The following is a 24,557-nucleotide window of genomic DNA, read 5'->3' on the forward strand; positions in this document are numbered from 1 at the left end:
TTTGTATCGATATGCATGTGGTCTCTCCAATAATATCTCATGCAGACTTCAGGGCTTTCGTAACGCAACAAGGAAAGAGTCTGTTCACATCTGCAGCAGGCCCAAATGAAGTCCATATAGCTAATAATGTGGCACTTATAATATTCGAGAAGTCGACGTATGATCCCCATACATTGAATTATCTGAAGTTCACAAAAAGACAGTTAGATCCATGCGACAGAAAAACACAATCGAGGTCAAGACCCCACTTTTGAAGAGAATATCATATTTGACAACGGGCACGGATTCATTCATGATATAATTAAGCAGTCAATCTCGAATACGGACTACTTCCTAGTTGACTGTACCTCTGTGGTTGCTTGTTGAATCATCACCAACATCGATGTAACATTCCACCTGTCAAACTTGCAGGCGTGCAAGACTTATGCAGCTAAGGTAATGCACCTTTTACTGGCTCATATGAATTTTTCGCAAACAATCACTCCGTCTTGATGCTACATGGGCTGGCTACTTCTATCTTTTGAGAGTGTTGCGCCGTGAATCAATCGGTGATTGTGTCCATTTCCGACTGAGGACATCTTATTTTCCTCCGCGAAACACGGCATGCGTAGCTAAGATTAAAGACAATATCGACTGCATTGTTATTATAGTTGTTGCTGATATATGAATGCAGACACTAAGCTATAATCCAATATCCGCGGACGTCTGCAATGTGCTAGGATGTTCGGGTCGTTAGCGAAGGCTTCCCGGGTCAGCTTCCACACTTCCTGCCCGCCCTTGTGCCGTCGCAAGGATGACAATGGTACTTGATTTAGTGGCCGTTGCATTTGAACCGCCCCTGAGTTTTCAGCCCCGTAGATGGGCAAGCATCAATTTATCACATTTCTGTCGAATTTGAATAGTTACACGTGGCGGAAAGCAAAAGTATGTTGCTCAAAATAAGTCCACTTTCTCTAGCTCGAGTATAGTACCTCAAGCCTCAAAATCTTTTCGGCACAACTAAAGTGTCTATATTTGAGTACCGCAAATCTTTTGTGCACGAAATTCGTGAAGACTAGCTTTCAGATCGGAGTCATGATTGTCAATACCGTCTCCCTATCTATAGCCTCTGCTCCCCCGAACAATGCATTCTTGGCCTTGTTTCCTTAAATTCACATCATCACAGTTGTGTCGAATAGTAGAGCAGCGGAATGCTTGCCGGCCAACGAATCCGAATTCTGTAACCTTGTGTGGTACAAACCTACAAAATAACGTTGTGAGACGCTTCACAATTTTCTGTATGGTTTAATGCCTCTGATTCGTTAGCACATAAATGGCTGAATAAAATAGCCCTGGTATAGATGAGCTGACATGGAAATTGAGCTTTATGCAGCCCGAATATACCCTCTTTTGCTCACTTACAGCACAAGGATCGGCAGCAGAACTTTAAATTTTAGTTGTTGAGCTGATTTAACAAATCACTGTGCGAATAGACAACACACAAGCTCAATGATTATCATTATTAGAGTGCCATTTGGACAGTTAAGTTAAAAGATTTTCATCAGACCTTGTGCCACGGAGTTTATGTATGCATCTTAAAGCATGTACTCGAGCAAAGCACTTTATGTTCCCAATCTGTCGACCTGCATTGGCCGGGGTGAAATTCTCAAGCTTTTAAGCTGTTAGGTCCTAATTCAAAACATTTGTTTTAGACTTTGCATTCTCGTGGGTGGACAACTAATTCTTACGGCGCGAGATCTTTGCTTCACCAACTTGATTTTTCTGAGGCTACTTCCAAAAACCGGGATTTCGATTGTTGAAACTCAAGCTATATTACACAGCTGCTGTCGTGCCCCCTTTTGCCACGATCGGTTTAATAATTGTCTGCCAATTACCGAGATAACGGTGAAATTTTGGACAACGTAAGTATGTCTGTATCTTTAAAAACAGCGGCAGTTAAAAAGGCTCCGGGTCATTCTTCCGGTTTGTGGATCCTACACGCCTACCGATGATGATGTCAGGATGGATTATAAGTTTTTTTGAAATAGCTTACAAGAATATCTACATGATGTGCATACTGGATGTACGAATGTCTCATATCTGCAAGTTCAACAACCGCTCCAATGCGAAATAAAAAACAAAAAAACAGTTCTAGTGTCTATGGAATCGACTGTACATTTTTCATGGCTAAGGACGCAACTCAAGAATGTGAAAAAGATCTCGATGCTATTAGCTTAGAATAGGGGTTGAATGCCGAATATTTGCAGCGATAGGCGTTATTTGATGATTTCTAACTAGCAAGCAGTCATAAAGAAGCTTCGTCGAAAGCCCACTGTTGCTCAGAGCCTCTCGAGAAACCTTACTGTGCAACAGCCACGGCGACATTCTCTATAAATCATGGCATGAGTCTATATTATCAAAACTGATCTCTTTTTGGGTGGTGCTATGTTGAACAACAGTCCTTGGACTCGCCCATACTGCAATCGAATCAATATCTGGAATTACATTACGTGATTCTCAACCGAAAATTCCGCAGATTGGCTGTGAATACAGGCTACATTTCTCAGTAGGTCCATGGATAGTTTCTCAAAATTGCAAGGCATCTGCGAAAGACTTCTTCTTTGATAGCCACTAGGATTGGCCACCTCGAGGTAAACATTTTGGATGTTAAAACCCCGATTTCAAAGCCCTCTATTAGCCGATCAAAGCATTATTTCACAGTCTAGATTTGAATGGTACTTATTAATAAAGTATTTTTCTAATATTAGTGTTCTCGGAGAATATTGACGCCACTTCGAAACCAAACAAAAAATCTTTCCCAGTATCTTATTAGCCTATATTCGTCATGCAGAAAGCGCACGTGTACAAAACCAGTTCCATGCCCATTGACCAATGTTGTTCCGTATTCGATAAATCTTTTGAATTGAATGTTCTGCTTTTCTACTCTTCTGCTAATACTCAAGTAGGAGGTAATTTATACTTTTGTGGGTATGATGAACAAGCAGAAACAATATCGGCCAAGTCTACACCTTTTCCAACAAAAATATCGTATCCCGAAGCTATGGACTAGCCGAAATACTGCTTTAAGGCCACCTGCATACTTGTGATAATGCAAGTAAACGGAACGGCGCAATGTTGATCGAACATATAGTGCAGATTTCTTATGCAAATTTTCGGGGATTTCCCAATTGGTCGAAAATGCATGTCATCAAATACGGCCTTGGTTTTTACTGGCTCATATCTATGAAATTTGCTGCAAATACGGGGAGAGTAAACTTCAACATTGGAGAATACTTAATCGTGGGGGATCGAAGAACATATTTTGTTCTCTGTAGGCTTTTATTTCGACGCAAACCGTCCCTTGCTTTTTTTTTGAGAGAAACCCTCGACTCTTTGTTTTAGGTTTCATATTAGAGCCCTAAGATGCCGCATTACAAGTACGTCTAAGCTAAAGCTTCAAAGGCTTCAATCAAAAGCATAATCTTCTGTTGTATAAGATTACCATATTTTCCCCCCAGGTTTTGATATTGAATATTTTTTTTCACGGACCTCCATGCGTCAATGACATCTACCGACATCGTCACGCCACTTCCACTTCACCCCTGAGCATTAAAACAGGGTCGTCTACCCTGCATGAATAAGCCGTTATATAGTTAATATCTCGTATTTCACTTATAACTCAGCATTCTATAGTTTCAGCTCATCGTTTCGTCTAGTTGTAAGAATATGTCAGACATTACTCAACCTCCATTCATTAGTGACCTAAGAACTTAGCCCTTTCTCCGAGAGAATAATCTACGAGATCGCTCAATTGTTCTTTGGGCTCTGAGGAGCATCTACGTATCACAATAGCTGAGTCATATAAATGCTATCACTCTTGAGAAAATTAGACAAAATGACTCTTTTGCCCATCCATCTAACGCGGTACCATGGTTCCTGGTATTCATTAAATATCTCAAGCTCTTCGCTAAATATTGGCGCTAAAATCATACTTCCGGCAAATGGCTAGTTAAAAGTTGCCGGTAGTCAATTTGTAAACCAGATCTGACACAATGCGATATTGGGGATCTTGCTATAATACTTTTTGGTCCGAGCAGTATCCAAGACATTGATTTGAATAGACAAAATCAAACTTTCCAATTTCATACGACGTTATATCGGACATTTTGCCTAGTTACATGTCCACACACACTTGTTACTCGCACAGTATCCTACGATGCATCACACCACATCACACCACACCACTTTACCCTGCTCTACTCCACATTATACGCACCTTTGACACTTCCTCCTTCCTTATGTGCATAATGTTCCGATTGGAAACATTCTGCAAATCAAATGTTCAGAAATTTGGGTCCAAGGTTGGACATTTTTCAGTTAAGTGACATTACCAACTTTTACACACAGTGTTCTAGTCTCCCAGTCTGATTCGAGCCCGAGTCTGTTTCCCGTGTGTCTTCTTAATTCTTTGCTATCCCGATATCGTCTTTGATAATCTTCTCGCAAATTCTTCTCAAAATTATTTTCCACTTTGTATTCTGTCCTTCTCCACGCTGCTTGGTTTTGCATACAGCCTCCCACATATATTCCACTGCAGTCATGCATGTATCTGTTGATACATCCAAGGGTCTTATAATTCCTTATTACATTCGATTCTTTTTGGGTTACGATATCAGTATCCATGGCCATCCTACTCAACCTTTAGCCGGACCGTCGAAAGAGTTCTTCGGATCTACAAATCATTTCACAATAGGCAATGGTTATTGCTCTTCTTTAGGGGCATTAAAAGATGTACCAAGATGGCTCTAATCGGCCAGGCTCTTCCTCGCCACCCTACATAAAACTATGCTTCCGGCAAACATCCGCAAAGCTCGTTTCTAGCTTCCCACTATTTCTTCTCAGAGGTGCTGCCTCCTTACATTAACCTCATCACGGTCCTTCTTCTCGGACATGAAAATGCTGCTGTACTAGCGCATAGAATGTCTGACTATTACAAATCCACCACTCAATCTCTTAGCCCAGCCCTCCTTCATTCACACATCTATAATGTTTCTATCAGATATATCTTGGCATTTCAGCCGTCGAGTCATATCTTGTCGTACCTATCTTTAAAATTCCTGGTTATCAGATTCACCGTGTAGACTATTAAATCTTCCTCACACCTTCACAAACTAACTAATCTTTATCTTCTCAACACGCTATCTAGTATACCGGTCTTTACCAGCCATCCGTTTCGGCAGTATATCGTTTCATCACAAGTCCCTGCCATCTCGTATTTCGGTTGAAATACAGATTCACATCTTGATTTAGTCCGGCTCGCCGTCAATTTGTTTATACGGGCTGTGACCTTGCTTTTGGTTGCTGATTCCAAGGTCGAGGCTAGCTTCCACTACAGGATTCGATTATGGTAGTGTGTCGTGACGCCTTGATCGCCGACGTTGCTTTATCTTCGACCTCGGATATTTACCATGACTCAAGTCATCTAAGAGGCTCACTGTTGAAGTAAAGCAGCGGGCGATGCACACGCTATCTATTATCCTCTCTTTTATTTCAGCTTCTGTGCTCAGCTATGCTTTCTATCATCATGGATTTGCTATAAGCCTATAACCAGTACATAGAATGGCCAAATCGTCTCATTCATACAAATGATACATTCAAACATGCAAGATAGCAATGGGGTAATTGTATTTGGATTCCTTATCATTCTCCTCGTGATCTATTTATCGCATACGCATTTCTAGATATAAGCAATTATTCCACGTCGACTCCATTTCCTGTTTGAATGCCCATAGACCATTCTAATAGCTTCCAATGAACTTTAAAGAGTTCATGCATCAAGAACTGCGAGCCTCGTAATATTCGTAACCTCAAAAAATATACATGCATAACCCAACTCCTAAGTGGCACCAGGAATATATCCCTTGCTTGATGCTGTTTGAAGAATCGGCATTTATCTACCACCCTTCATAGCCTGCTTCCTCTTGACTTTATCTTGAGCCCTCAATAAAGCTGTTTTAATTTCTCCCTTTCCGAATGTTTCAAGATCATAGTATGTTGGCGCGATGTCCTATTTTAAATTAGCTAGTGTTCGATTTACGTGTTAAAGATTGAAGTCCGGGTCGAGGTACTAGGCGAAGGAGAAAAAGAAAGAAAAAACAATCATACCAATAACCACTCCGGTCTAACAGCCGTAACACTTCTCACATAATTCTTTGTCGTGAGCACAAACTCATTATACAACACCCACTCAGCATCTTGTTTCAACACGGTACTAGGATGCAATAAGACACTCTGATCATCCTTAACCGTCTTATAGGTCTTGCCCGTCGCTTCCTTCTTTGCAACTTGCATGAAGAAACCCGCTACGAGTGCACGACGAATATTGGTATAGTAGGATTTATCATTGAAATCTGTAGATACGAGCTCAAGCTCCGACTTTTCCATTATACGCTTGAGTTGTTGACGGACGTTATCAGCTGATTGCAGAGCTCGGAGAGAGAGGAAATGTTGGTGACACCAGCCTTTAGGGTCGGATTGTGCAGCTTCTCCCTTGAAAGCGTGGTAAACATTGAGCATGGTCAAGTGATCTCCGTCAGGGTGGGCGAAAAGGTCCTTCATTTCGTCGGCACGCTTTCTGGCGGAAGCAGGACGAACAAAGATTTGGGGAACAGAGAGGAGGGCGGTCAAGGATAGGATTTCATTTGAGCAGTAAAACTCTGGGGACGAGATAAGCATTACTGCAAGAGCAGGGTCGAGAGGGAATTCTGAGGCGAGTTTGCCCAATTGTGTAAGGTTTCCATCATCGTCAAGGCACGCAAGGTAGTTGAGTTCCTCAAGAGCTCTCATGAGGGTTTCCGGAGCTGGAGGATCCATAAGATCAAAATGTACCAAATCGTCAATACCAAGCTTCTTCAATTCTAAAACAGTGTTGGCCAAATTCGATCGAAGAATTTCAGGATAAGTTTGTTCGATAAGTTCCTTCTTGAATGCTGCTTCGGTATATAATCTAAAGCATTTACCGGGTCTAGTACGACCAGCACGACCTGCTCGTTGTTGTGCAGATGCTTTCGAGATAGGCGACACAAGAAGGGATTCGACTCTGATTCTAGGATTGTAGACTTTCTGTTTACTGAAACCAGGATCAACCACATACACGATACCATCAATTGTCAAAGATGTTTCCGCAATGTTCGTTCCCACAATAACTTTTCGTCCTGGGCGTCCACCGGGTCTCAACGGCTGTGGTGCTGGCTCGAAAATTCTTTGTTGTTGTGCCGGGGGTAATGTACCGTACAGTGGATACACCTTTAATGGACCAGCATCTGCTTCTCTAATCATCTCATCTGCCTCTAAGGATATTTTTCGGCATGCATCTTCAATTTCCTCTTCACCAGTCAAGAACAACAGAATATCTCCCTCGGCTTCGGTGGCGTGGATCTGTAAAACTGTTCTAAGTGCTGCCTCAACATAATCTCTCTCTGGCTCTGGGGTGTAAAAGATCTCGACTGGATGTGTTCTTCCGGGTACTGCCAGAAGTGGAGCATCATTGAAGTATTTCTGGAACTTTTGCGCATCAAGTGTAGCAGACATAATAACGATCTTGAGATCTGGTCGTCTGAGTGCCACCTCTTTCAACAAACCCATCAAAATATCCGTAGCCAAAGTACGTTCGTGAGCTTCATCAAGAATGATGCAGCTATACCTTGTCAAATTATGATCATGCATGGCTTCTCTGAGAAGCATACCATCAGTCATATATTTAAGTATGGTTTTCGAACTCGTCACGTCCTCGAAACGAATGCTGTATCCGACTTCGTCTCCTAACTTGACGTCCATTTCATTCGCCACACGCTGCGCCACCGACATAGCTGCTACTCGACGAGGTTGTGTACATGCGACAAGCTTGCCAGTGAGGTGAGGAAGATCATCGTAGAGAACGAACTGAGGAATTTGTGTTGTTTTACCAGAACCAGTCTCTCCAACGAAGACCAAAATTTGGGTCTTTTGGAACATATCAAGAAATTCTTGTCTGTAAAATAGTTAGAAGCTGACAGACGATTTGCTTAGAGAAAACTAGAATCTCACCTTTGCTTGTGAACTGGCAAATCCCTTCTGGTCTTCAAGATATTGAAATACTGTTTCGAGAGAGGTTTTTCATTGAAAGGATTCGCAGGCCCATCTTCAGCTTCATGTGCCTGTGCAGCGGTTGTGTGATGGCGTTTGAAGTTCGAAAGTCCAGATCCAGCATCATTCGAACCATTGCCCCAGCCGTTACTTTCCTCCTCATACATATGCGCCAAATACGGATTCGTCTTAGGATCCATATCGTCGGTTCTTGCACGCTTTGCTCGAGACATTTCTACTTCTTCTGGACGACGGTCAGCCATTGTTGAACGCCAATCAAGGATTGTTTGTTGTTATGTTTACTTCTCCGAGATTTGCGCACAAGGCTGATTAAATTTCACGCAAAAATATTGCAGATAGAAAAAGTTATCGATATGCTGTAGGGACATTGATTACGCTAGACTGATTCAAGTCACCGCCTTGACTTCAGCATGGATTATGTAAGCAAACCCGATCATGAATGTGCTAGGTACTTAAGATATCACGAATCTCAAGGTGTCGCGACTTCGCAGCCATTACAGGATAGTCAAATTCTATCCAGAAAAATAATTATGGCTGCACCATCTCCAGATCCCGCTATGGACCTCGTTCCTATCAAGCAAGAAGAAGATACGGCTGAAAATGACGCTCCAGCGCAAGAACCCAAGCTTCCAACCAAAAAAGATATCTCACTCAAAGAGTTTCTTGGGAAGATGGATGATTATGCTCCAATTGTAAGATTTACTTGTTTCGCAATGACTTATGATTTTATTGTCTAATCCTTGCCCGTAGATTCCTGATGCAGTGACAAACTATTACCTCACAAAAGCTGGTCTTCCACCCCCACCGCAAACAGATGCGCGTTTGGCTCGTCTGCTTGCGCTTGCGACTCAGAAGTTCATCGCCGATATTGCAGCCGATGCTTATCAATATTCCCGCATTAGGTCTTCCAATTCCTCAAGTGCCAACAATCCTATGGGAAACCTGGGCGCTGCCGCTGGCTTCCCAATTCCAGGTCAGCAACCAGCTGGCGCCACTGGAGGAAAGGATCAGCAGGGACGTGGAGGACCTCTTGGTATCCAAAGACCTGGATTCGGTGGTGGTGGGCAAGGAGGTAGTCAAAACCGAACGATTCTCACCATGGAAGATTTGGGTATGGCCGTCGGGGAATATGGCGTGAATGTAAAACGCGGGGAGTTCTATCGTTAAACTCGCAACATTATAAGGTATAATTTGGGAAGGGTTTGGGGGATTCAATGGCGTTACAATTCACAAGGAGTTTTGAAGGGTATGGAGAACGACCCATCACGAAATTGTATAACGGTTCTATATTCCAGGTACAGAAATTAAACAGATATTTATTCTCATTCGACTTATGTGTAACTCGTTGTGTATGGGTGTTTGAGAATTGGGCGCATGTCTTATGGATACTGCCTATTCGGCCAGCCTTCTAATGATATCAAAAGTCATGCTACCAATGTCAAAGAAGGATCAATCCATCTTTCAGCTGTGAAGCTACAATGATTCTCAATCAGCAATGATTTTGTGGTCTTTGGCAAGGGCTTCAAGAAGAGAAGGCACCCATAGCTCTTCCAATGTATCTATTCCTCACCAGCTCGTATGATACAACTGGTATGCAACACAATGCACATACGCCAAAGCCCAAAGACTCTTTTCCAACCCAAAACGCCATGCCATGCCATACGATGCTAAACATCCCGCATTTACTTGTTCTTGCTCTGCTTATACGTAAATCTTTTTCTGGTTCTGTCCGCAAAATTAGCCCCTCATTCCCCTCATTCAATTCCTTAGAACCTACGCCGAGAATTCTCCCAACTTATGTCCCACCATATCTTCAGTAATGGTCACCTCATTATAAACCTTCCCATTATGAATTTCAAAGGTCAAACCGACGAAATTGGGTAGAATAGTTGCAGATCTTGCTTGTGTTCTAATTGGCAATGTTCGAACACCAGGCACTGGTTTGACAATGGGAAGACTGGCGAGGAGGGGTGATTAGAGAAGTTATAGAATCGGTAAGGAATGTCTTACGGAACGATATTGGGGCCTAAGGTTTAGGTTAGAATTGCATGATCAAGTTCGAGAGCATGAGTCGAAACATACCTTTCCAGACCGACCGTGAAAGAAGAACTCTACTGGGAAACATTGTGTCGTTGGATTGATATCAAACTGTCTCGTCGCCAATTACGGCAAATCTTTCATGCACCGAACGGAAAAAGCCGCACACCCAACACAATTTATAGATTGAAACACCTGCTGTATCTTAGTGCTAGAAAACAATGGCGGTAGTCAGTATCTTGAGATACGTTAATTCCAATTCTAGTAAAAGAAAAGATTTTAATCACTTTGAGAAGAACTTTGACTCAAAATAACGATTTTTTGATTTTAAATTGATTATTGAAAGAAGTAGATACCTTTAGTACGCAATTTATTTCGTCCCTACGCTGCGAGCCTTTGTCGTCTGATAAATTTCTAAGTGCTCGCATTCTGCAGGGGTAACAGAACACGCCAATCCAGATCGCGTCTCCCAAAGACTGCAGGCAGCCAAAAACTCTAGATCCTGATGAAAACCGTGAATTTGTACCGAATCCTACATGAACTGTTGATTTTTTCGTGTCTTTCGTGCTGTTGATCTCTACTTGAGCAGTTCTATCGTCTGCGACAAGTTGTAATAATTACAATCTTTCCGGAGAGCTTCCACGGGAAGAAAATCGAGTGGCCACAATGCCGACCTTCACAGGTAAGTTCTATCATCTAAGTAGGAAACGGTTAATTGACTTCTTTACAGCAGCGGATACGATCCGAATACTCATTGCCACAGATAGCCATGTGGGATATGCAGAGAATGATGCTGTGCGCAAGGACGACAGCTGGAGAAGTTTCGACGAAGTCATGCGTCTAGCAAAAGATCAAGATGTAGATATGGTCTTACTCGCAGGCGATCTTTTTCACTACAGTCAACCCTCCCGAAAAGCTATGTACCAAGTTATGCGATCATTGCGAATGAATTGTCTGGGAGAGAAGCCCTGCGAATTGGAACTGCTCAGCGACGCAAATGATATATTTGATGGTTCATTCAATCATGTCAATTATGAGGATCCAGATATCAATGTTGCTATACCAGTTTTTTCTATTCACGGCAATCACGATGATCCGGCTGGAGATGGGAATTATTGTGCTTTGGATTTGCTGCAAGCTGCTGGATTGGTCAATTACTTTGGTCGAACCCCCGAAGTTGATCGCATTCAAATCAAACCAGTACTTTTGCAAAAAGGCCAGACGAAGCTGGCTTTATATGGCATGAGTAACGTAAGAGACGAGCGTCTTTATCGTACATTCAGAGATGGCCATGTCAAATGGTTCAAGCCAGGAGTACAACAAAAGGATTGGTTTAACATCATGGCAGTTCATCAAAATCACCATGCTCACACAGAAACCTCTTATTTGCCCGAGAACTTTCTTCCTGATTTCCTAGACTTAGTTGTCTGGGGTCACGAGCATGAATGTCTTATTGACCCAACTTACAATCCCGAAAAATCATTTCATGTCATGCAACCTGGATCATCAGTAGCCACGTCCTTAGTCCCCGGTGAAGCTATCCCAAAACACGTTGCTATCGCCAGTATCACCGGTCGTGAATTCAAAGTCGAGAAAATTCGTCTCAAGTCTGTACGACCGTTCATCACAAAAGAAGTTGTCCTCGCTACAGACAAGCGAACTAAATATCTCGCAAAAGTTAAGGATAATCGCACAAAACTTACCAAAGAACTTATGACCATTGTGGACGAACTCATAGATCAAGCACGCGCTGAATGGGTCTCCCTCCAGGATGAGCCAGAAGAAGAACTGGACGATATTCCCCTCCCTCTCGTCCGTCTTAAGGTTGAATTTACTCCACCAGAAGGCGGTAAATTCGACTGCGAAAATCCTCAACGTTTCTCGAGTCGTTTCATCAATCGTGTTGCAAACATAAAAGACGTAATCCAATACCACCGCAAAAAGGCCGGTGCGATCCGTAAATCTGCCACCGAAATCGATCTCCCAGAAGAAGGAACCCTCGCCCAAGTCGCCGGCTTCGACGACGTAAAAGTCGAACTCCTGGTTAAAGAATTTCTCGAAAAGCAATCCCTTCAAGTCCTCCCCACTACCCCCTTCGGAGACGCAGTCGGGCAATTCGTCGATAAGGATGACCGTCACGCCATGGAAATCTTTGTCCAAAAATCTCTCAAAGCTCAAGTTGAGGAACTCATCAAGCAGGCCAACGGCGCAGACAACGAAGTCGGGGACGAAGACGAATATCTCAATGCGGCCATGGAAAAGTTTCGCGCTCAACAAGAAGCACTCGCAGCCCGCACAGGAAGCAAATCCAAAAAGCCAGCCAAAAAACTCAAACCGAAGCCCAGACCCGCAGATTTCGACTCGGATCTTGATGGAGAATGGGGCGAAAAGGTTGAACATTGTGAAACGGATAACGGAGAAAATAATGATGATGATAGTGACGACGCACCACCTGCTCCCCCACCCAAACGGGGAAACGGCAACGGGAATGGAAAGAACACGGGCGGATTCATCATCAGCGACGATGACTCTGATGACCCCTTCGCCGAAGCCGTAAACGAAGAACCTAAACCCACCACCACCACCAAAAAACCCCCCGCTAGACGAGCCCCAGCTAAGAAAGCCGCAGCCCCCAAAAAAGCCCCTACAAAACCAACCACCACATCAAGAAGCAGAAAAAAGGTCCCCGAACCCGAACCAAGCGATGACGAAGATGAGGATATAGAAATGGAAGAAGCGCCTGCACCTACACCAGCGGCCAAACCGAAGAGTCCACCAAAGAGAGCGGCTGCGGCGCGGGGAAGACAAACACAAACACAATTATCTTTCTCGCAGCCAAGTCAGGTGACGGGAAGAGTAGGAGGAGGGGCAGGGGGCAGAAAAAAACAGGCTATCGAGTTGAGTGATGATGAGATTAGCGAGGATGATGATGATGATGACGCGTTTCAACCAATGAGTGCTGTTAGTTCGGGGAGGGCACGGCGGAGATAGATGGGTGTGGTTGTGGATGGCGGATTGCGCGGCCAAAAGAATGAATGAATGATGAATCAATGGAATGTATTACACGGGATATTTGCGGATCTGCTGGTAACTATCCCCCCCAAAAAACGAGAAGAGATTTCTCAAGAATAGGAAGTGGGTGTAGATGTATTTTACGAAGTTACGAGATAATGATATCAATTGCTTTGGATCTGGGCAATATTACATTCGATTCGATGGCTTGTATGGATCGATGGATTGTTGTCTGTATCAATTTCGCAATTTCGCAATGTTGGAATGTTGCAATGTGCTTGATTATGGTATTATGATAAATTTACATACAAACAAACAATACAAGTGGGAATTTAGCATGCTGCATTGCAAATCATTGGATAAATGAATGCATATCTAAGTAGCAATAGCAATAGCAATAGCAATAACCCCTTTCTGTGCTACCGACAACCTCCTCTCCCCTTCCAGCTCATCATATTATCCATATCATTCGAAGAACCCTTCGCACACTGACCATACTATATATATGTTCTCGTACTGACTCTTGTGCTGGCTCTCTAGTTCAAGGGATCTAAAGAGTTTATCTTTCTTTGATATAGATATAGATATAGATATAGATATAGATATAGATATAGATATAGATACAATTTCAAATCCAATTTCAAATCCAAATCCAAATCCAAATCCAGATCCAAATCATACTATTCATTTCATTCCCTCAAGAATACCCAGTATAACGAATCTTATACATCTACCTACCTACCCACCTAACCCATACTAAGAGCAGATATAAAAGACGATTGCTACAGGCACAAGATCCCAGGTGTATGTATATATTTCCATCTACTAGCTACTAGCTACTAGCTAGTGGCTAACAGAACAGAGATTCTCGCCAAAAGGAAAAAAAAAGAAAAAAGAAAAAAAAAGGCGATCAAATCCAGGGGAAAACGGAAAGCGGAAAAGAAGAAAGAGGTAAGTAAGTGTAATGCAAAATCACAATGTGGAAGAAGAGTAGAGTAGAGTAGAGTAGAGTAGAGTAGAGTAGAGTAATTAAAAGAAAACATGGATTGATGAATTAACTGTCAAATTTTCCTTGATCAGACATAATCGAAGAATCGTAATTGGTTGTATGTGCTAACCGAATACAAAAATCGAAAGCTCCAAGTTGTCGGACAGCAGTCTGGGATGTCGGAAACCATGGACCTCAACATCATACTTGTATTGGATCCGAGTCTGTTGTATGCACGTATACACATGTTTCGCCATCATGTAAAATCAAATATTGAAACCTCCTTCATCTGAAGCTTGTGGTAATAAGTTTTGAGTCAACTCCTCATATTCCTAGTAACATATCTCCAAAAAGAAACCTTTGTGAATAAACCAAATCCTCAGAAACATCCAGCTTTCCCCCAAAAATGAAAGGGCCGAAATTAATATCTTCAACATTGATTCACAGACTAATCTTCCACGTCTTCAACTCTATTCGGCATCATAGTGACTTCAGCTTCCTCCACTACTGTCACGGCCTGCCCAGACCTATACTCCCGCAAAAGCGCCACTACCTCCTTATGACCTCCCATCTCCGCAGCCTCGATAGCAGAAGGATAAAATCTTCCTTCAATACCATACTTATGAGCCAGCATCGAATGAACAATAGTTGCTGTTCCCTGCTCAACATCAGCGCCATATTCAAGCAATAATTCCACGATTTCGATGTTTCCCCGAGCAGCTGCAATAACCAAAGGTGATGACTGCTCTCTCTCCCCAAATTTGGACGGCGTGATTTTTGCACCATGTTTAAGCAGCAGTTGAACCACAGATTTGCTAGATAGCGTGGTAGCAATGAACAAAGGTGTTCCAAGCTCTATAATCGTGTTGACGTCGGCGCCGTGGTTAATCAAACTTTCAACCACACGCTTATTTTTAGAAATGATACCTCTAAACAACGTAGTGATTTCTATGTCTCTGGTAAACCAGCTTTTATACATCGGCCTCTCTTCGGACCAAATGTAACCCCCAAATGTTCCTTTCGGCAAAGAAAATTGGTTAGTCCAAGGGATACTTCCTCGGCAACTATCAACATCATGCGTCTCATTCATTAAAAGCTCCATGGATTTAATATTCGCATGTAGCGCTGCGAACACTATTGGCGAGTCTTCTTCATGAGCTTCGGGCTCGGGAAGGCATTGGTGGTTGAGCAGCAGCCGAACTAGATCGACTGCATCTGACTTAATACTGACGTATTCGACTAGCAGATCGTTCCTAGTCTTACGAGGCAGCGGCTCCGTCTTCGAAAGAAGCAATTTCAAGACAAGCTCAGGTTCGCAAGAATCTGAGCAGAATCTCTCGTCAAGAGATTCTAGAACGTAAGATATACAAGATCTGGGCTCTCTGAACAATATGGTAAATTTGTAGGATGGACTAGCTCCAAATTCCAGCAAAATTTCCACGAGCTTAGCGAGACGGAACTGCACAGCAACTTTTAAAGCTGATTCCAGGTATCCTTCCACCATAGGTCTCACCGCTGATTCAAGGAGTAATCTGACTATTTCAGTCTTCCGATCCCAGACTGCCGTTTCTAATGCGCTAGACGCAATATCCATACCCGTTTCGTCCACCGCCTGATTTTCTAACAAAAGTCGGACGATCGGGAGGTCACCTGCTATCACTGCAGAGGTAAGCGGTAAAGACAGACACCAATACAGATCCCGCAATATATTTGTATCATTTGCATCGGCGCCCTTCTGGAGGAGTAATTTTATCTAGAGCAAGGTTTAGTTCAAGAGAAAACAACAGCTATCGCGGGAGAAGCGAAGAACCCAACACACCATTTCAATAGATTTAGTTTCTACTGCAAAGGATAAAGCTGTTCCTAAGCGGCTGCGGCAATTCAAATATATCTCCTTTGGGTACAAAGGTGAAGTAATATACTTGCCAGCTTCATGAAGATTAAAGCATCAAGCTATCATTAAAGGCGTTACATGTTGTTCTAGATTTATTTTCAATTCGTGGGGGCAAATAAATTGAGTGGCCTCCCAGTGATACGGGGGCTTCCAGTCCATAACACGAATCCAGATCGTTCGTCGAATGGATACGGAGCATAGATCGACGATAACAACGGGGTCAACAGCGCTAGGGACACGTCTATAGTGAGACAGCCAATTTTTTCCCCAATAATTAATCAGATCATAAGGTGCATTCTTCGCAGAGCTAGAGCCATGTTCGCGTTTCGGGAGATCAGAATTACTCGAAGCACTAAAATCACTCAGATATAAATAAGAGATACAAATCTGAGCTAAGATTTTATGTGATTCTTGCGGCTCAAGACAATATCTCCATTTACCAGGAGACTTAAGTCCAGATTCAGTTGCGACGAGAAATTCTTTTGCTGTCTGGTGTATGAGGTACACTTTCGAGTCCACAAATTGTATGAATAGACCACAGAGATTGCGAAGCATTCTTGGATAGCGATGACTCTTTTCTAAGTGTATGTCGTCAAAACTCTGGGTACCATCGTAACATATCTTAATGTTCATAGCTACGTTTATTTCATCCGTGCTTAAGGGACGCTCTGCACCAACAATTATATGAAGTAATTTTTCGGTCTCTGATCGATAAGGACTCTTGTCCAGAATTTCTTCGTATCTGAGACGGGTTTGATCAGTATTGCAGTCTATTGCTTCCGCTGGAAGTTGCATGGATATAGAACACAACCATTTTACTTACATTTTCTCCACAGTCTTAGGCAGTGATTGCAAGCTTTTATCTATCTTCCTAGACTCCCCACTACTCTCGATTCTTTTTCGAATAACGTCCATGATAAGATGTAACCAAAGGTAAGTTCTATGTTCCATTCCTCGTAGACGAGTTATGATGTGACTTTTGACATCGTCATCCAAGTCCAGCTGTTCAACCTCATGATTGATAACTAGGTTGATCTCCCGTGAGATAATCTTAGATTCCATTTCCCCGGCAATGCGAATCACGGGAAAATCGTGATGTAATCCTGTGAATATTCCTTCGATTTGAGCATAAGGACGACTGGTGACGACAAAACGCATATGGCATTTTGGGCTGAATAAAAGCCTATGCATCCTCTTTATAAAAGATTTTCTGGAGTTATTTTCAGACTCACATTCATCCAATGCGTCAACTATACACACGATATCTCCAGCAGCCTGGTCAATAGCGATAGATTCCAGGATATCCCACATTTCATCATGCAGGTTACAAAGCTCGCTTCGATTTTTGTTCCACGTAGTCATAGCATGTTTGAGGAGATTACCGTTAGATAAGAATATCTGATGAAGCAGAGCCGCGACTGCTTTCGTAATGCTGCATTGTTCAGGCGACGAATCCTTGAAGAAGAAGTAGCATATGACTGTAGCGGAAGAAAAGCTAACCAGCTTTTCTTTGTAAAATGCTTTCGACAAGACGGACTTTCCACAGCCTGGATCGGCTGAAATCCAAAGTAGACCCATACTCTTCTTGTCCCTCCAATCAGTAAATGCCTGCGATTCTAAAAGCCATTCGCAAGTGCCTGGGACTCGATCTGGATTACGCTTTTGCTGGATTTCGTAAAGATTATTCAAACGAAAAATTTGCAGGCACTCGGTCTCATCTTTGCTCCTTTCGTGCTGCCCGAACTCTTGTCCAAGTTTGTTGACGGCTTGATGAGTCTCTCTTGTTACTTCGAGAAGCCCATTACTAGATATTAATAAGCACATCGGGACTCTCAAATTGGAGTCTAAAACTCACCCAACGTCGCATAGCTGTGCCATTTTACCAAATAATTCTTTCGATAATTTGCGACATTGGTCACTATCAATCGCCTGGGCTATACCCCAGCATTGGCCTTCTATGCGTAAGATATCGCGGTGCATATTTTTCCATTTATCGGTTTGAAAAACTTGCCGCAAATAGCCTTTAATCGTTGATCGATTTAATTGGCATACAACCTCAGCCTGAAAATTAAGTATTTTGGTATATAATTCGATGATCCCACTGAACAACATATGAGCCGCGGTGGCAATTGTTGAATCTGAACTTTCAGTTGCACGAATACTTTCCACTAGACTATACTTGTGGATAAGGAAGGGTAGTTCCTCAAGACCTTCGCGACAAGCTTCATCTTGTTGGGAAGGATTGAGGAGTAGCTGAATCTATGTTAGCAAACCATAAGCATTGAAAGTCATGGGCAAAAATAACAAGAAAAGGAAGAGACTAAGCTCTGAGTACACAGAAGCATACCGGCAGGAAAAGACAGACACCTGCCCAAGCTAATGCTCCATGAGGTTCGGCACTAACAACAGACCCCACGAAATCTTTAGCTAGGCCGACAATCTCAACCGTCTTCTCGAAAACTTTATCCGCTCTGCCACTTGGAACATTCATGGTTTCGAGGCTATTTTGGCACACTTTGAGAAGCGTCGCTGCATTTGCTAAGGGTTTTTCAGACTCGTTAGAGTGGTATTCATCGCTCTTGTCTGCTTCGCTGCATATAATGAGTGAGTACTGTTCATACTATATGTATCAAAGTTAGCTAGTCAGAAGTTTTTATTGAAATGAAGTAACGAAGTTACATACCAGTTCCGGATCATCAGCCTTGAGCTTCTCTGAAGCTTGAAACCAAAGGTCATCCTCATTTGAGAGCTGCAGATCATTCGCGGTGGTTGTTGAGGACTCTATTGTCAAGCAAACTGAACCATCGTGCGTAAGCTCCTGTATTTGCTCGCCAGCCACTTTCTTGTCATTCTGAATTACAGATTCACCACTCTTCCTACCAGATACCGCTACAGAACTCGCTGTACCGACACTCGATTCGGACTGAACAGGCTCTTGCAGAAGCTCACAGCGATTCTTAAAGTTTGTTTTGATTGAGCTGAGGCCCCGTTTGAATCGCTTGCCAATAGGCATACCTGCCATATAATGATCGAGATACAATCAGTAAATACTATAAACCATCACCAAACAATAACTTCAAAGCAAAAGAAAGGGCAAACCCAAATGAAGAAACCCCAACAAGGCTCTCCCGTACCACTCACCACCGCACAGCTCTCACCGGTTCCCCGCATCCCCATCTTCCACTACATACACACATTTCAATCACACTACATACCTTTTCCGCCTCGTCTTGTCCCAATTCTCTCACCGACTCCAACTTCCCTCAAATAACTTGATCTGGAAGCGACTGTCACATCCTAAATATGCATGCCGTGGGTGATATGCATTGAAGGATTTCGCACTACCATCATTGCAGTCAAAAGTGAAGATTGTCTCGCCGACACAGACAGGCGAAAATCACTGCATTCTTTTGAATCCACACATCATCTCGACATTTATGCGTTAGAAAACTTGAATTACAGACTTCGAATCAAAACAAGAAATTATAGGCCGAAGAACATGAGAATGATGTCCGCCTCAATTCTGTGCATTCAGGCCTCGTTTTGATTGACCAATAGTGTAATGTTATTAAAACTCAAATGTGTGAAAGATTATTTCTTGGCGCTCTAGTTTCTTACTCACTAACTGACCAAAGGAGTAGGAACGTAGCCGCACTTGCCTCTCTACGTATTGATATAGCACGTGACATACTGCACGGCGAGGCTTCACTTTGCAAACTCGGCAGACGTCCTCCCACAATGGTACGCAAATTCGCCTAGTTAAACCAACCCCTTCATTGAAGAAGATGTAGAATTCCTATCAACTTATTGACCTATCAACATATTCCTCTAACCTGCTAATCCTCACTATCCGTCCAACCTCCGTTTCCCTTCTGCTCCTATTTCCCATCTCCCATCTCCCAATCATAATAGCAACCATAGAAAAGAAGAGCTAGAAATGCAAAACGCCATTCTCTTAACCTGTACGCGCCATGACCCACACCCACAATGAACCCCAAATCTTTGCTAATAAACACAATCCAGTCAATGGACCAGACATTCTGGGGAAAAACAACACTAATTCTCAAACTCTTTTCCCTATGCCTCAGATATTCCCAAATTTAAAACCCCATAACCTAGTCTTTCTGTTCCCTGCTCCCAGTTTCGGTATTTACAAACGGAAAGGGGTGGAATGCGTAGCGTTAGTCTCGTATTTGTGTTTTTTCTTTAAACACTCGTCTGCCCATGGAATATCAAACGCAAGCAATGTATTAAAATCATCCGGTTCTTGCATGCAAAGAAATGACATATGAAAATATGCTCGCGAAATGTCTTTTGTCCTATCAATCATCCAAGTGACTCCCCCAAACTCCATCACATATTATAGACGATAAACAGTTTCTCTGGTATGATGATGGCCAGATCTTACAATCACCGACCGTCATATCTTCCATTGTGTTGATCCACGTGTTGATGGTGATCGTCACCATCGTGATGCAGTGTGACACTGTTGAATTCCTCGAATGGATCAACTTCGAGTTCGGCAGCACCTGGTGTTGCCAAACCGGAATCAAGTGGTACTCCTTTAGCTGACGCTAAGGTTCTTGATCCACTAATATCAACACTTTCGCTCTCTTTAACATTTCTGAAATTGACTGTGTCAATACCGCGACCTTGGTGAGGAATCATAGGAGGCTTCATGTGTCTGATAAGTGCCCATTGAGTTGTGCGAAAGAATGGGTGAGTTTTGACATCAGAAGCTCCAGCTCGAGCCCCCAATCGTCTGTTTTCATCCTTGATTAGGAGTTTTCGAATTACCGATTTGCAAAGACTAAAGTTTGTTAGTATGTTTTTGGAGTCAATGTGTGAGGAGTAACCAACTTTGAGACTTGGGGAGAGCCAGAGTGCTCTGGGAAAGGAACATCATCTCTCAAAATATTTGCAAAGGTAGCATTTCGATTCTTTCCCTTGAAAGGTGTTGTGCCAAACAACATCTCGTAAATCAAGATCCCTAACGTCCACCAATCAACCGCACTGGTATGACCACATCCTTTGATAACTTCTGGCGCTATGTATTCCTCGGTTCCGACGAATGAGTTTGTTCGGAAATTTGCTATGCATGACTTCGTGTCGATCGTTGGGAGAGAATTTACATTTGTACCGTTTCGGCCAAGAATCATGGTTGGTTTTCCGCCAGGGGCCGATTGTTTCGAAAGATCAAAGTCCGACAACATTATATGACCAGATTGATGGAGTAAAATATCTAAGCTTGTTAGTATTTAAACGCCCAAGCTTCAAGAAACAACTTACTCTCAGGTTTCAAATCTCGATAAATGAAACCCATCAAATGCAGATACTCTAATGCAGCAGTGACTTCCGCCGCATAGAACCTGGCGTCGTCCTCTGGTATGCATTTGCCTGGACGAGTCTGTAAAGCCCTAAAGAATTCTCCACCACTGCAATATTCCATGCATAGATATAAATGATCCTCGGATTGGAAGGAGTGGTATAAGGTGACAATGAATGGATGGTTGCTCGTAGCCAAGATTTCCTGTTCTGCCAATGCTCTCTTGATCTTGTTGCGCTTGATCATCTCTTGTTTGCTCAATACTAAAGAATGTTAAGACAAAATATGACATCTCTATCGTGATATTGCATACCTTTCATCGCATATAGTCTGCTGCTCTTCTTCTCTCTCACCAAGTATACCTTTCCAACATCTCCCTTGCCAATCAACTTAATCTTATCAAAACTCCCCGGTCCTACCTCAACGTCACGTACTTTTATGGAATTTGAGCTGTACGTCCTCCTGAAGGCTGGATTATTTCGTAGGTTTGGGGGTTGTAAGGGTGCCAAGTCATCTTCTGCACCTACACCCATAGCATCTGTTTCGCCATCCACCATACTCAACATTGTCGTGCTAGCATTGTGTACTAAGGGTTCCTTTCCAAGCTCGGCCGTCGCTGGTCGATCACCATCCCCCTTACCTGAAAATAGACCTTGAGCATTAGGAGCGCTCGCAACTCTTCGTAACTTTCGTGCCAGTTCTTCCTTGCCAGCAGCCGTGGCTTGGTCATTCACACCTGGAACGGTATCGACTTTGAAACTTGGAGTATCGGGAGGACTAGGAGGTATGGATGCATCATCGTGATGTCGCAGAGCAGGAGGGCCTTGGTGTGCAAAGTATGGATTCGCATGTGCGGTGGGACTGTTGACGCCATCGTCTAGTGCATTGCCTTCACTTGCTATGGTCGTTGATCGATTGCGTCCACCACCCGGAAAGAACTTGGATTGTCGAAACGATGATTTGCCTTCGGACTTTATCGACGGGTCGTTCTTTTCACTGTGATTTGCCGAACCGTTGATTCGGAAGAAGTTCTTCAACTTTTGAGGGAATGGACTGTGGCCATTGGAATGCTTGTTCGACGACATCGAGGAACCGGACAAATTCCGCTTCTCGTTATTGGAAGGAAGAGAATTTGGGGATGAACTGTGGAATAACTGAGTCATTGATGTCGACTATCACAGCTTTCACAAGAGCTGTCACTCGATCGTACGTGAAGGATGTTGATGGAGAGGGAATTGGAATTGGACGAATCTCCACCACAGGAGATAATGTCGATAGATTCAAGAGACAAGTTGCAGTGCAGTCGAGACAAGGTAGGTTTAAGGAAGAATGAATCGGTGGTTTGTCGTCCGCTAAGCTGGACCGTGCACCAGTTTGGATTTCCAATCGTGTGGTATCCTGTTCTATCCTGTTCGTGTGTCCCTGTCTGTCCAGTCCGGTCCTGTCACGAACTGACCTGATGGAGAACGATGACTAGACTCTAATCACAGTTTGTGCGTGGCGCAGTTGGATTCGGGGTTGGTGGTTGCGAATTGAGTTCGACGATGCACTTCCTCGTTCTCATTTAAAGTTTGGGGCACATTTTCACTTGGGAGATGGCTTTGTCAGAGAGTCGACGATACACAAAACCAATACGAAGGGCAATGTTTCGGATAATGATGGATGTGAGCAGACCACCGTACCCAGGAGGGCAGTTGCGTTGCTGATAACAAGACGATAGCAAATGTGCGTGGAATGGGGCAAAGTTCGTATTGCTTGACATTTGGGGATCTCTAGGATTATCCATATGATTTATTCTGTGGCATGGGCATAAAGATCATGATTTATTATTCATTATTCGCTCACATTTGTTATTTCTCTTGGTTTGGCCGAGAGAAGAGTATCAACCGAAACAAAGCGTGGCAAGCGTAGCAAGCGTAGCAAGCGTGTGGGGTGACTGGAGTGAGTGAGTTGGCCGTCTCGTCTCGCGGTACAGCTTTCTTTCCTGTCTGGACATGTCTCGATCATTTCATCCAGGATTTAAGACTTTAAGATTTCCCGGTCCCTTTCTCTTTCCCTTTCTCGTCCGCCTCTTCTCCTTTAGAGTATCGCACGCGCCGTAGAAGCGGTCTTTAGGGGGAGGGTTCACTCTGGCCAGTGTGTGTAATGGGTGCAGGATCTGCTCTTGTGGGAATGATCTTGGTCTAGCATCGGCAAACAAATGGTTCGGGCTTAGTTGAAGGCTGGGGTTGGGGTGAAGATGTAACCTGAATGCAAGTACGAGTGCTAGCGAGTGTAAGTAAGAAGTAAGAAGTGAGAAGCAATTAAACAGTAAATAGTAAGTAGTATGTATTAGACATTTTCACGGCTTCACGGCTTCACGGCTTCACGTCTTCACGTCTTCACGTCTTCACGTCTTCACATCTTCACATGAATCTCATTCTTGACTCTCACTCGCAACACTGTGTTAGCATAACCGACAATGCATAACGTGGTTTATCATCACTATACATCATACCAGCAATCCACCAGATCATCTATCCACCACCGTTCCACGTACCCTCCACGAAGATCATCGCTTATCAAAATTATCATTCATTGTCCTTCTTCCCTCCACCTCCATCTGCATCTCCAAGAACGAGTCCAAGACCGAGACCAAGAACAGGACCGAACCCTTTCTCTCCCTCCACCGGCCATCTTGCCTTGTAGGTAGCTACTCGATGCTTGACGGCCAAGCCCTTTTCGACTTGGTTCTCACTTGTTTATCTTTCATATCCGTTCTCTGTTTCAAATGCTCGATATAAAGTATCAAGTATCAAGTATCTATCTCTTATAAAATAAAATAAAAGGGAGCCGTGAGAACCGTGGGAACTCTATCTCTCTACCTACTCAACTACAGTTACCCTCGACCGATGCACAAAATTAATCCATTTGATCTATACGAGTAACTACATCTACATCCACATCCACATCCACTTCCCCTTCTCCTTCGAGTCCATCCGATAGAAAGTAACCTTTTGATCCTCTCTCACGAACCTAGACGGTGTCGCTACCATTCACTGATTGGTCCATTCTCACCATCATCGTCAAACCCATTCCGCACCAACTTTTTTTTTTTATCGAACCTACTACCTACACACACCATTTTATTTGTATATCGTACATGATCCACGTTCATCAACAGAGTATAACATAAA

General features: G+C 43.2%; 6 protein-coding genes across 6 annotated transcripts; 2 read left to right on the plus strand and 4 right to left on the minus strand.

Moving 5' to 3' along the window:
* Positions 1 to 5,653: 5,653 nt before the first annotated feature.
* Positions 5,654 to 8,442, minus strand: BCIN_13g02830 (hypothetical protein). The gene is made up of 3 exons (XM_001555179.2): positions 8,065 to 8,442; positions 6,145 to 8,008; positions 5,654 to 6,046 (listed from the first exon to the last, which is right to left on the minus strand). The coding sequence occupies exons 1-3, from the start codon at positions 8,364 to 8,366 to the stop codon at positions 5,930 to 5,932; spliced, it is 2,283 nt and encodes a 760-aa protein (XP_001555229.1). The 5' UTR covers positions 8,367 to 8,442; the 3' UTR covers positions 5,654 to 5,929.
* Positions 8,443 to 8,597: 155 nt separating this feature from the next.
* On the plus strand, positions 8,598 to 9,424 carry Bctaf10. The gene is made up of 2 exons (XM_001555178.2): positions 8,598 to 8,816; positions 8,875 to 9,424. The coding sequence occupies exons 1-2, from the start codon at positions 8,655 to 8,657 to the stop codon at positions 9,289 to 9,291; spliced, it is 579 nt and encodes a 192-aa protein (XP_001555228.1). The 5' UTR covers positions 8,598 to 8,654; the 3' UTR covers positions 9,292 to 9,424.
* A 350-nt stretch (positions 9,425 to 9,774) lies between these two features.
* On the minus strand, positions 9,775 to 10,468 carry Bcrsm19. The gene is made up of 4 exons (XM_001555177.2): positions 10,207 to 10,468; positions 10,135 to 10,150; positions 9,902 to 10,081; positions 9,775 to 9,849 (listed from the first exon to the last, which is right to left on the minus strand). Exons 1-4 carry the CDS (start codon positions 10,247 to 10,249, stop codon positions 9,807 to 9,809), a joined length of 282 nt encoding a protein of 93 aa, XP_001555227.1. The 5' UTR covers positions 10,250 to 10,468; the 3' UTR covers positions 9,775 to 9,806.
* A 167-nt stretch (positions 10,469 to 10,635) lies between these two features.
* Positions 10,636 to 13,367, plus strand: Bcmre11. The gene is made up of 2 exons (XM_024696758.1): positions 10,636 to 10,843; positions 10,892 to 13,367. The coding sequence occupies exons 1-2, from the start codon at positions 10,828 to 10,830 to the stop codon at positions 13,150 to 13,152; spliced, it is 2,277 nt and encodes a 758-aa protein (XP_024552571.1). The 5' UTR covers positions 10,636 to 10,827; the 3' UTR covers positions 13,153 to 13,367.
* Positions 13,368 to 14,609: 1,242 nt separating this feature from the next.
* BCIN_13g02870 (hypothetical protein) lies at positions 14,610 to 19,120 on the minus strand. Its single transcript, XM_024696759.1, has 6 exons — positions 18,739 to 19,120; positions 18,403 to 18,675; positions 17,911 to 18,308; positions 16,879 to 17,859; positions 15,981 to 16,797; positions 14,610 to 15,914 (listed from the first exon to the last, which is right to left on the minus strand). The coding sequence occupies exons 1-5, from the start codon at positions 19,066 to 19,068 to the stop codon at positions 16,110 to 16,112; spliced, it is 2,670 nt and encodes an 889-aa protein (XP_024552572.1). The 5' UTR covers positions 19,069 to 19,120; the 3' UTR covers positions 14,610 to 15,914; positions 15,981 to 16,109.
* A 750-nt stretch (positions 19,121 to 19,870) lies between these two features.
* BCIN_13g02880 (hypothetical protein) lies at positions 19,871 to 23,102 on the minus strand. The gene is made up of 4 exons (XM_001555173.2): positions 21,695 to 23,102; positions 21,345 to 21,644; positions 20,916 to 21,297; positions 19,871 to 20,865 (listed from the first exon to the last, which is right to left on the minus strand). The coding sequence occupies exons 1-4, from the start codon at positions 22,542 to 22,544 to the stop codon at positions 20,466 to 20,468; spliced, it is 1,932 nt and encodes a 643-aa protein (XP_001555223.2). The 5' UTR covers positions 22,545 to 23,102; the 3' UTR covers positions 19,871 to 20,465.
* Positions 23,103 to 24,557: the final 1,455 nt, after the last annotated feature.

This window comes from Botrytis cinerea, chromosome 13 (assembly GCF_000143535.2).
Source record: "Botrytis cinerea B05.10 chromosome 13, complete sequence".
NCBI classification, from domain to species: Eukaryota; Fungi; Ascomycota; class Leotiomycetes; order Helotiales; family Sclerotiniaceae; genus Botrytis; species Botrytis cinerea.